Source organism: Lepisosteus platostomus, chromosome 1 (genome assembly GCF_059453375.1).
Source record: "Lepisosteus platostomus isolate fLepPlt1 chromosome 1, fLepPlt1.hap1, whole genome shotgun sequence".
Lineage (NCBI taxonomy): Eukaryota > Metazoa > Chordata > Actinopteri > Semionotiformes > Lepisosteidae > Lepisosteus > Lepisosteus platostomus.
In genome coordinates, this window is record NC_142611.1 from 25,360,666 (window position 1) to 25,373,917 (window position 13,252).

The 13,252-nt window shown below is 36.7% G+C and overlaps 1 protein-coding gene across 1 annotated transcript in view; it reads right to left on the minus strand.

The window, feature by feature from the left end:
• Positions 1-4,169: 4,169 nt before the first annotated feature.
• The window catches only part of grxcr1a (glutaredoxin and cysteine rich domain containing 1 a), a 38,746-nt gene continuing 29,663 nt past the window's right edge, over positions 4,170-13,252 (minus strand). Inside the window, exons 2-4 of the mRNA XM_088633206.1 lie at positions 9,192-9,431; positions 8,079-8,144; positions 4,170-4,433 (exon numbers count right to left, since the gene is read on the minus strand). Of these exons, the coding sequence (XP_088489332.1) occupies positions 4,254-4,433; positions 8,079-8,144; positions 9,192-9,431 (486 nt within the window). The 3' untranslated portion in view covers positions 4,170-4,253. The remainder of the gene's footprint in view (positions 4,434-8,078; positions 8,145-9,191; positions 9,432-13,252) is intronic.

A 13,252-nucleotide genomic window follows, 5' to 3' on the forward strand; every position in this document is an offset into this window, starting at 1 on the left:
ATGTGCAGGGTCAGATTAACGAACAGGCTAGCATAAACTGTAGCCTAGGGGCCCCTGATTGATCAGGGGCCCCCAGTTGGCCAGAGTTTTTTTTAAACGGACCTGTGGGCCAGATCAGGGGCCCCTGATTGGACAGGGTATTTTTTTAAATGGACCTAAGGGCTCCCGTTGGTCCATAAAAACGTTGAATAATTTTTGAACCAATGATTGGTTAGATGCAATGGGTTCGCAGTTCAAATTTATTTTGGCGGATTCATCAGGTGATCTCTGCAGCAAGTTTACGATTGCCAGCCTCAAAATGTGCGATAGAAAATATGATAGTGGTCGCAAAAACGAAAAGCACAGCAGTTAAAAGAGCAGTGTGAGCGGGATCTAATTAAAAGATCCCCAGACTGACTGGTTATTTCAAGTTTACTAACGTTGCAGCCAGTGCTACAGCAACCACGGTTGAACAGTTAACTGCAGCTAGCTCTAGCCTTGACACAGTCTACATCAACGTCGCTTATGAGGATGAGCCAGCTCCCACAACGGGATCAAAGGAACATGAGTCAGAGGCAGAGCCATCCTAAATGCCACCACAATCTCCACAAGACCAACAAGCCACATCCGAGCTGCCCCCATGGCTGTTGCACCTGCTGCCTTGAAGCTAACAGAGGCCGCAACAGCAGCTCCTGCTTCCTATAGCTCGGACCCAGCATGCTGGGGTAAAATAAATGAACAGATGAGGGCATACTGGGCTAAATTGGGTCCGAAATCGTGTCAAATCCAAGACACGGATGTTGCAGCATCAGAAAGACAACATAAACACCAAAAGAGGTATTTCTCTTAAACCCTTTTCAAAAGAAAACTAGGAAATGGCGACTCTGTGTCAAGAGAATGGCTGCTGTATTCCCCTTCGAAAGGTGTTTTGTTTCGCATGTAAATTATTTGGGGACAGCGATCATCAGTCCAGACTGACCGTAGCCTGTAGTATCTGGAAAATTGCCACAGCACGCTTGCCTGAACACAAAGTGTCGGAGAGACGTAGAAAGGCTATGGTTGCATATGTTATGCCCTGTGCTGATAATGGTCTAATACATTCAGAACTAACAAGACAGTTTGACAATGAATATGAGTATTGGACTAACGTCTTGAAAAGGGTTGGTGCAGTGTTGAAGTTTTTAGCAGAGTGAGGCCTGCCTTTTAGGGGACCCAGAGACACGTTCGGGCACCCCGACAACGGGAACTCCATGGGGGTCCTCACAGTTATCAACGAGTTTGATCCCTTCTTGAAAGCCCATATAGAAAAATGTTTAATCGTCGATGCAGTGTATTGACTGATTTGAGTCTGTTGACTGCAATGGACTTGCACGAGTTGTGAGTGTCCTGCTGTTCTTGAAATAATGTGCTCTAACAGGGTGGTCATTGGTCTTTGCTGTGCCGATCTTGTAGTTGTGTTTAGTCAATTTTAAAGTAAGTGTGCACATGATTTCTGTTGTCAGCTTGCAGGTTGGCTGTGAATCTGATTTATTGGTTGTATTGCTGTACTTGCATTACAGACTATTGTATTGTGTGTGTATTTGGGCTCCCTGTGTACGTATGTGATCCCTGCATGTGCTGCCTTACATTCCATTTGAATCTGCATTAGCAGCTCTTACTCCGAAAGTGTCACTGAATTTTTACAGTATTTTCTCTGAGGGGGGAGCTACACAACATGTAGCCTAGGGGCCTCTGATCACCTTAATCTGTCACTGTTTATGTATTACCAAAACTCTTCCTATACTCACTAATAGGACAGAGGCAATACTCAGCCATTATTCTGATTCTTAGGCAGACATTCAAATGATGTAAAAAAAGAGGTTTAATGATTTTTCATAGCACAACAAAATGCAAAAACAGTATTTATGCTGATGACTTTTACAAGGCAGACTGCAATTTTGCAAAGAGCTGTTGTGTTCATTAAAAAGACCCTTTTCACTTAAGCATAGTAGTGGCTAATTTTCCTGTTCAAAATGCTGAGTTAGGTTTCTGCCATAAAACACTTTTAAATGTGGACAAATTAGCATCATTATTTTTTATACCACAGACAACACATCTATTAATGTATTCAATTTAATGTCATCTGCATATATATGTAGCTTGTGCAGAGAGTACTGATGCCCAAAGATTATGTCCCATTTTCTTCTTCCATCCATTTTCTAACTGCTTCTTCCAAATCCAATTGCAGGGAGCCAATGCCTATCCCAAAAACCAACTGAGGCAAGACACCTTAGACAGGATGCCCATCTTCAATGGACAGACAGACATAAATATGTCCCATTTTACTGTGTTATAAATTGTGTTTACACATTTTTTTTAAATAAATATTATTGAACCAATCTTAAATGCTCAGACTGAATACATTTACAGGTGAAAGATGTCAAATTATAGCAATAACTGCCATGTGGCATTAAAGAAATTGAACCTGAAAGATTTTGCGCTCTGTGTTTTGAGTGTAATATAAATCACAAAAGTGAGAAAATTACTCTTCGCCTATCCATGACCCCACCCCTCAATAAATACTCTTGCTAATTTAGTAGCACTTTGACAAGCCTCTGTAGTGAAGAACCCTATGCCTGTTATGAGTTAACAATTAGGTCCTCAAGAACTGTTTCACTGTTTAGTACACACTCAGCTGGCCCAGGTTTCTTTGCCTCTTGAATGGAGGTGTAACTCATGTATCCTACATGTGATTTAGCAACATGAAAGGGATTAGGGTCTTAACTGATTAGGGTCTTGGTTAATTGCCCAAGGGTGACCTAACTGCCAACTTTCTGACCTTGTTTTTATCTTATATGGCAAGAAACTACTACTGACCAATCTTAAATGTATGTCCTCATATGAAAATTTTGCTCATCTTCAAGAATAAAAGCCTGTTGCTGTTCTTAGGAAAGTGAGTGAGGGACAAGGTTAACCTGTTAAGTGTGTGCTCCTTTCTTTATTGAAATAAGAAATCTCCATTTACCAGAGTTGTGTGGTTTACTAAGAAAGGGGTGTAACAATAGAAAACAATAGAAAAACTGAAGAAAGAGTTAATTTTTTACCTTTTTAAAGTAATCTGCCATAAATCCAGGTGTGGATTAAGTTAGTTGTTGTTACTAGACTAATACTGAATTGCCCAAAGTTATCAACAGGTTTTTATTTACAGTAATTTACTGTATTATGCTGAATGTTGCTTCTGGGAAAACCTCACAAATTTTTTAACCTTCTAATTTATCACACATGAGGCCTTAAGCATTCATGGGAACATTCCATCTCAGGACTCCAATTAACAGTTCTTAAATGTCACCAAATTAAAGTAGTTTTGTAAGGAAGAATGGATTAAAATAATTCAAAACTGATGCAGGACATGATACACAGCAATGGGTCGTTTAAAAAAAATGTTAAAGTAATTTATTTAATCAATGTGCACCTTTTGTGCTTTAGTAGTATGTGTATGTGAACCTGCTTTAGTTCTTCTACTACAGTGGTGCAAGAGAAGTGAACTTTGTTTTGTTTTTTCTGTTGTGTTTTTGTTTATTCATTCTTAAATGAATTAACAAAGTCCTTTTCACAATGGCATATAAAAATAAACTATTTTTTATAGATCTGTCTGAGTTCTTGCTTTGTGAAAGACTTGCCTTTATGTTTGAATGAGATTATTTTTTATTTTATTATTGGGCAAATATTATTCCACATGGGGTGGACATTGGCCAGGATTCAAACCCAGGTGTTTTGCATAATAGAATTCTTCAACACTCCACATTAAGAATATACTGTGCCACCTGACACTTTTACAAAGTAGGGCAGTCCTGCATCATATTATTTTTAAAAAAGGGTGTTGGGCATTACAACTCGTAATAACTTATCACGTTTGGAGAACACTTTTTAGTGTATGAAAGCTTGCCTGTTATGACCATAGGCAGAGTAATTCTCAGATAAAATGGCACTTTAAATCAAGCAAAAGATGAAGAAGAAACTTAAAGTCTCTTAAATAAAACTTAAAACTCAAACAAAAGCTTATCTTTCCTATTATTTCAAAAGGTAGTTGGGCATATCAATGTTCATTTGTGATAGTGAGAATGGTCATTATTGCTTAGAAGGCTAAAAAAAACTGAATTAGACTGAAAAATCAAAACAATACAAACATGGTGTATAATGTATGCTAGAAATACAATTTATTAAATGTTCCCAATTTACATTGAGTGAGCAAAAGGTTTTTTGGTTGAAAGTTAGATCTTACAACTCTTTGAAATTCATTGGGTACAACTCTTGCAGGGCTGTAATCCATTCTCATTGCATGAACTACATTTGAGAGCCTTGAAGGAGTCTGTAAAGCAGTTTCGGAACACTGACATTTTGCTCCCATGGCACATAGAGCAAGGCAAGAAAGCAAATCCCCCGCAGGTAGAACACTCATGTGGATGCTGGACTTTCTGAAAAATAAAAGAGCATGAGAATGATTTCTGAAAAATAAAAATGCATGATAATCATATTTGCTTGTTTTCTCATTATCAATTATTACTGCATGTAATCATTAACAGTAAATTACAAGTAACATCATTAATACTGCAGTGTTATAAAATAAGATAATGTAATATGACATAAACTATTGGGACACTTATGTTGTTAGACTAAAAAAATTTATATATTTTATAGCACGTGTACAGTACATATGTATTGGTAATTTTAATCCTTGATTATGGCTTTGAATAATGCTTAAAATGCTATTGAAGGATGATACCAGTCTTACAGCTGGTAAGGCTAGTGTAGAGGAGCTAGTTCGGATACGGTGACATCATCGCCCTCACTACACGTAGCAGTGACCTCAGCTGCCTGGGCTGAGGGAGGTCTCCTATAGCTCATGCGACTGGTTCCCTGTTGCGTTATGCCAGAGACCTGGGTTCGCGCCAAAGGTGCTGTGGGACGGAACAGGGTGGTAGAGGGCACGAGACCGCATGGAACTGCGATGGTCACACTAGCTACAGGTATCTTTGTTATTATAAGAACAATAAGCTTTCCTGCAATGAAACTGTACCTCTATGATTTCCCTTTTATTATATGTTTTCCTATTGTGGTAATATATTGATCACCAACCTTCTAAAGATTATTTCACAGATATCACAGATATTTTTTTATCACATTCTGAATTTTTATAATATAGTACTCCTTTGTTTTTGCAGTCACTCATTATGGTTAGCACCCATTCTAAGCATTAATAATGATATGCTCTTCTTATTAAATGTTTCTTATTATCAGTGTTATAACATTTATGCATTAATTATGCATACAGTACTTGCTTAACAATCAGATAATTTTACATTCTCAATTTAACTTGTTTATCTCAGACTCTGAAAACTGTCTGTAGCCATCTTACTGAAGATAACAAGTAAATAATACAAACAAAGCACTGATTTGTATTTGAGATGAATGTTAAATTTCTTGAGTCAAATCATTGTGGGAAATTTCTAACCTTGCTCACTGTGTTCTGCTGTAAATAATAGGAATTTGTATTGTGTATTATTCCTTCATGAGTGTAGAAATAACATTAATCTGTTTTGACAAGGTTTTGGTTATAAGATGGCCAGCAACAATCACTATATTTAAATATTTAATCATTACTTTGGTTTTACTATAAAATCCAAACTCAGTCACTCAAATAATCAAGTGTGATCTAACCTTAATTTGTATTAACAAATTTGGTGTATACAGAATTGGCATTTCTAATTTATCATTGACGTCCATTCATAATATACTTTGTGCTCTACTGCATTATTTAAACCATTCTAGACTTTTGTGAAACAACCACAGTGAAAATGGATTTTAGTATTTTTGCTCTCAATCATTCTATCCTCTTGATTGCTACTGGTGAGAGTCAAACAAACCATACGCTGCTTTTGATTAGTCAGTTTGTCAATTTCAGGTTATTTGATGTGATTTGATTTGATTTTTCCATTTTAAAGCAAGTATGATGGGTAAAGGTTAGTTCCTCATCAAGGACACTTTATATCAATCAAAATGCTCCAGAATACTTTCACAATGGTACAGTTGTCTAAGATGACAACATGAATTACAACAGAATGTGTAAATACAGATCAAGTATACTTTATATCTTTGTGACAGAATTTATTGAATTGTGTGTGATAATAATAATAATAATAATAATAATAATTGCTTACACTTATATAGCGTTTTTCTGGACAATCCACTCAAAGCGCTTTACATGTAATGGGGACTCCCCTCCACCACCACCAATGTGCAGCATCTACCTGGATGATGCAACGGCAGCCATAGTGCGCCAGAACGATCACCACACATCAGCTATTAGTGGGGAGGAGAGCAGAGTAATGAAGCCAATTCATAGATGGGGATTATTAGGAGGCCATGATTGGTAAGGGCCAATGGGAAATTTGGCCAGGACATAATGATAAATGGTGAGAACAAGAAAAGAAACTCTATATAATGCTCATGTAAAGGGAAAGAAATATGAAAAAATAAATTAAATAATAATTAATATACAGTGACTTGCAAAATTATTCAAACCCTTGCACAGTTTTTTTATTTTGTTGCATTAAAGCTTGCAGTCATGTAATGTGAAGTAGCAATTATGATTTGTAATATAATAATACACTATCATACTGTACATTCAAAGCTGAAAACAAAAGGCTCCCATGGCACGGGAGCAAGGGACAAAATCAAATCCCCCAGGGAGAAATAAATTATTAAAATGAAAGAAAAATAGAAAACTTATGATTGCATAAGTACTCTAATAATTTTTTATTGCAAACCTAAATAAATATAGGTGCACATAATTACCACACAATTTCAGTAGTTATGTGGCTTCTTTCTCTGTGCAAAAATAATGGTTCACATGATTTCAGAATTCATACATTCATCTATGTAGGGGCCCTCATCCAGGTAATGAATGCCAAGCTAAGATTCAAGCATGGAGAACAAGGAGCTTTCAAAAACTCACTGATCAAGTTGTATAAAGGCATAGATAAGGAGAAAGAAAAAAACTTAACATTTCTTTGAATATGATAAAGTCATTAAGAAGTATACAGCACCCAGACACTGCCTAGATCAGTCTAACCCTCCCGCCAGGCAAAGAAGAAACTCAATTGGCATGCCAAAGGCAACTATTAGACACAGTGGGTGTAAAGCAGCAGGCCACTAAATTCACCAGAACACTTCTGGTCTTCATTTCAGTCCTGATTTCTGGCCTGAGGGTGGGGGCTTTATAAGCCTCAGCCAGAAGGACTGGTGGAGGGGAAGGATTTGGGACACAGACTGCACTATTGGACACAGAAGAGGACTCAAGAGACAAGAGGGGGCTCGACAGCAAGGAAGGCTCTTGAAAATAGAGGAAGGCTCTATCATTATCTTTCTCTCTCTACCCTGTATTTGTTGTGGAAAGACAGAGTAAGAGGAATATAATGGAACCATATTATTTAGAACTGGGAGGCCTAAAGAGGATACAGTATCTCAAGTGACCATACAGAGTTTCTTCTCTTTCTTGAGTGTGGCGGAAGGAGGCATACCAGGATATCCAACAGAGTTTACTTGTGAGAGTGGTGGAGTTTGTACTTTTTTTTCTCTTTTGTGACTTTCAGTCTGGGTCACTGGGGACTGTGAAGTTATACGCATACTGTGTTTGCGTATGTGGAGATACTTTTTCTTATATTCTTTATAAGCTTACAACAACTGTGTTGTGTTGGTCTGTGGGTGCAGTGGTGATTTGGGTATGCATCATTTCTTAATTTTCACAAAATTGTAGGGTCTGAATACTTTTGAAGGCACGACTGATAATAAAATAAAATATATTAATTTGAAAAACCTATTGAAAAGTTTTTAATTATATGATTTAGTCAAAAAATGATTAATAAACTGTATTTAATGTGACACTTAAGGTTTCAGGATTTAATATTTTAAATGCAAAGAAATAGAAACTGAAACATTGCAAAAGCTTTATAATTTGAAATAACATATAACATGTAATATTTATTGAGTATTGTATCAATGAATAAGTTTTTTATTTATGATTTTGGTTTGTTTTTTCACAAGACAGCAAACTTTTTTACCTCGATTTTGGTGAGCAGATCTTGAAGTTCTCCAGATTCATTCATTTCCAGTATTTTTTCTGCACCCTGTTAGTTTGCAAACAAGGACATTGTGAAACATGAAGTGTCTTTCTTGAATATAAATACTCAAACAGTTTAGGAACACTTACTATACTAATGGAGTGCATAACCTCACTAAGACTTAGCTCCCCAAGGCATGATGCACAATTAGGCACAACTGACCTAATCTTGCTTTGCAACAGTGTAATTCATCGGTCATCCCAATAAAGCTTATTGAATTTGACAATCTGATTTATTAAAGTTGGGTGGGCTTGAGTCAACCAAAGAATCTTTCCTGGCTAGCCTCTTGTGAGCGAACTATTCTCAGTAATGCTGTATGGGCCTGCAGAATGCAAAATAGTAAATGGCTCAGCCATGTGTGTTCAAAAGAAAGGCAAGTTTCTCATTATACCCTTTGCTTGTGTAAGAGTTGTAATATTGAACACGGTGAAAATTGTCAGCTTTAAAAAGGCAGTTTCCATGATGTTCATCCCACATGCCATGTTAACCTCTTATTTTTATTTTGTGTCAATTTTCCTTAAGGTTTGTAAAATTAGTACTACAGGATATTTATTTTATTATCAAAACTTTCCTTTATTATTCATTTATTTAAAAAATTAAATTATGTTACAATTAACCTTCCTTTTTTAATATATAAATTTTAGTTCAAATTTATCCACCTGGAGCAACATACAGTATATAATTTGTTCAAATATACAACATTATCTTTAACAAGAATTTAAACTTGTGACCCCTTAATTAGGAGAAAACATTGTAGTTCAAGGGTATGAGAAAAACTTCAGAGTTTAGTGAAGAGACGTCTTATGTACAAGCAGGAATACCATGGGAGCACAGGAATGGAGATAAAAGAAGCTTAACATGGAGAATTGTGAATGAATGTGATCATGAAATATTGAACTCTATATCAAAGATGCAAAACCAATGCTGAGTGGACATGAGCTAAAAGGGGTTGAATTATTGTCACTATTAATTACACCTGTAACAACAATGAGACTTTGTAATAGTAAAATGCAGATATTATCTGAAAGTTGTAAGAAAAAATTGAAGTCTTACGCCAAGGTAATGTCCATCGATGAAAACCACTGGAAGTGAGGGAGATTCTGACACCCTCTTACACCTCTCCTCCAGCTCCTTCCCATACTCATTGTTTAGAACAATATTTTTTTCCAAAAATTTTACCCTGTGGTTCTGGAATATCTTTCTCACCAGTTCACACCTTTCAAAGGTTGTTCTCACTACCCGGAAACTGGTAGTATATATAACTATTCTTCCGAATTCCAGCATGAAAGTTGGCTGAGAAAAGAAAATAAAAGCAATTCTATTACTGTTCAATACCAGCTTTTATTAGTGATTACATTTATAGTTCTCCAACATATTTGTATAATAGAACAATATTGCATACTAATTTAAAAAAAGATCTAAGAAAAAACATGAAGAAAGGTATTAGGAATTAACATATCTTAGAAAATTCATAGGGTTGAATTTGTATGCGTAATTTGGAGGAAATTTGAAAATAAGTAAACTGTTGCACTTCCTATCTGTCTGGAGGTGGGCAGGAAGATGGGTCACACAATTGTTAAAGGTGTGTGGACATTATTGGTTTATTAAATTTGTTCCCTCTTTATATTTTGGTGGACTATATAATAAATACAATTGACTATAACAGAGTTTAGGTTTTCCTGAAAGGCTGATGTGATGTGATGCAGTGTCAAGCTCATGCTGAACAATCATACAAAGAGAAGCTAAAAGACTGTTGGAGATAACTGAACAATGGGAAGTGATTAATGAAGGGTTAGTAGGGTGCAACACAGGTACAATAGTGTTGTCCTTTAGATATAGTTCCAGAATACTTTGATACACTTCACACATTAATTTAGCAGCAATATCCCCAGTAAAGTCATTCTAAATGATCAGAAATATAAAGTGTGTTTAGGCCAAGTTAAATATTTAGATTGCTTTACTTTTTCTGATTCTTCACTCTTATTAACACTCTTATCAGTGTTGTAGCTAGTCTACGTGAATTAGTGTGGTAATATTAATTAATAGAATGTGATGCAATATACTGTTATACATTTGAACATTGATTACTGAATTAAAAATCATCATTTTTCTAAAGTATTACTGTACAATACAGAATGGTTTATCTTCACTATATAAGAATATTTGCCCATGTATCTGTATGTAATTGTGCATACAATTTACTTAGAAATCACAGAATATACCTAAAAAGTCATGGACATGTGAATGGCAGCAAAAATGTTTCAAACTAGATGGTCTTACATTACTAAAACTGTACACCCCACCCTAATCAAGATCTGACTCAATACATGCTGTGATGTTACAAACTCCAAACAACAGCATTTTTGAAAATAATATACTTTAATAAATCAAAGGATCTCTCTGAGTGTGGACAAAGAAGACATATATTTATAATATTTTCTACATTTTTGTGCCCGCATTGACTTTTCTTATACAGTATGTGAAGTGCTTTGGCAATCTTCAGGATGAAAAACTGTATAAAACACAAGGAATTAGATCTTTAAATGTTATGTACTGTATGAGGCCACAAAGAAGAAAAGTTTAATCTGATCATGCCTTTGTGGATTGGTGTTGAGCATGGTTGCAGTTGGCATCAACTATAATTGGTGTCTGATATTTCTAATATGATTCATACAAGAAAGAGAAACTCATGGTAGATGAAGTCACTATTATTCATCTTCAGGACGTGTAACAGATCCCCCTCTGATTCATAGAGTAGAAGGTAAACCTGCATATAAATTTTCCCTATTATAGAGGAGCAGCCTAGATGGCAAACGGATAACCCCAACATAATTTTGTAATCCCACCCCAACCATCTTATTTTGGGATGTGAGTCCCAAAAGAAGACATGCCTAGGACTAATTTTAACCAAAATGTAGTAGAAAATGGTTTTGCCTGGTAAAAACATTTTGGCCAGTCTGCCAAATACTCCCCTTCTTTTTAACCTGAGACTGACATGCTAAGGCTGAAACTGACATGCTAACAGCTAAGGCTGTTACTAAAATTGTAAAGGGATAGTTATTTTAACCTTACCTATAATGATTATCCTTCTTCCAAATATTGTGGGCAATCTCACTGTGCAATCTTGGTGGCTTAGTATCAGAAAGATTCATGAGGGTCAGAATAGACTACCCCCTTCCTTTCCAAATGGCTTTTATAGGGATAGCAGTTTACAAGTGCAGCTAATTTCTTAATTTCCTCATACAAATGTAGCATGTGGAATTTCTCATTGCTGCCCTCTGATGGCTCCACCCTCTTTTCACATAAATCGGACTGACATGTTACTGAAGAACAGAAGAATATAAATGTAATTTAAAAGGAACAGTCATTGTCTCTTGGGTTAGCTTAAAGAGGCAAGCCAGAGGTTTAGTAAGGAAAGGTAAGGTCTGTTTGGACTGGATCACATCAGCACTCATAGAAATAAAGCCAAGCAGTATTGCAAACATCAGTTTTACAGGAAATGTGGTTAGAGTGCTTTTTCTGATAGAGGTTTATGGAATGGCATATTTATTTACATACACATATAAATAAATGCATGGCCACTGATTTTGTTTATTTTTGTAGAATTCATTAAAGTAATGAAACACCTGGCTCTCTGAGTTGTCTGTGTTAATGTACAGAAAATTACATGTAGGCTAATTAGAGATAGTTTAGAGTAAGTGCAGGCATTTGTGTGTGGGTTCAATTGAGAGATATCCTCCACACAGATGAAGGTGTCAGTCTAGTCAGTTTCTAGTTTATTGGTTAGACCAGGTGCAGTAATCTTGTTTTTCTATGAAGTTATCAACTTTCTTTGTGGTTGCTTATTTCACAAGGTTAGGAAAGTAAAGTACATACCAATTAATTTGAAAACAATCATGATAATGCTTATTTGTTATTATTATTGTAGTAAGCCATTTTAGGAGTATTAATTGGTGTTCCTTTGTTTGCTATGCATATTAATGAAGTTCAATTTGTACATGAAGTGATTAAACACCAGCAGCAGCCATATCACCCTGCAACTCACAACTGGCAGCCCACTGAAGCTAAGCAGGTGTGAGCCTGGTCAGTACCTGGATGGGAGACCTCCTGGGAAAAACTAAGGTTGCTGCTGGAAGAGGTGTTAGTGGGGCCAGCAGGGGGCGCTCACCCTGCGGTCCATGTGGGTCCTAATGCCCCAGTATAGTGATGGGGACACTGTACTGTAAACAGGCGCCGTCCTTCGGATGAGACGTAAAACCGAGGTCCTGACTCTCTGTGGTCATTAAAAATCCCAGGGCGCTTCTCGAAAAGAGTAGGGGTGTAACCCCGGTGTCCTGGCCAAATTTCCAATTGGCCCTTACCAATCATGGCCTCCTAATACTCCCCCTCTATGAATTGGCTTCATCACTCTGCTCTCCTCCCCACTGATGGCTCATGTGTGGTGAGCGTTCTGGCGCACTATGGCTGCCGTCGCATCATCCAGGTGGATGCTACACATTGGTGGTGGTGGAGGGGAGTCCCCATTACCTGTAAAGCGCTTTGAGTGGAGTCTCCAGAAAAGCGCTATATAAGTGTAAGCGCTTTTTTTTTTAAAGTAAGGCAAGACATTTTTAGCAATGATTATAATAGAGATATGGAATTTCTGGGCCAATAACAATAACCGATAATTAACAGCTTGTTGTGACCAATACAGATACCGATAACCAATGACTGATAATTTTACTTTTTTGCATTTTAAAACAAGTTCACACCATAATCCACAGTTGATGTGTAATGAGAGTAAGAAAGCTAAAACTCTGTAAAGCTTAGCATACTCATCGGACTAACATCAGAAGTCCATACTGTACAGTAAGTCTGTTGTGAAGCTAATGTCTCTGAAGCTAATGTCTTTGATCAGGTTGTGTATCTGTGTGGCGACAACATCATACAGAGCTGGTGTCGTATCGAATTCAGTATGTCGTGGAAATATGTATCCCCTTTCAAAGTCCCAATGTGCACTGGAAATCAAAATTATTTGCATGTCCCTAACAAAAACAAGCTCACACAAGCATTGTTTAGAATTGCGCGTTTCCTACAGACAATACGAAATGTGTGCACGAGCAGGCAGACAAATC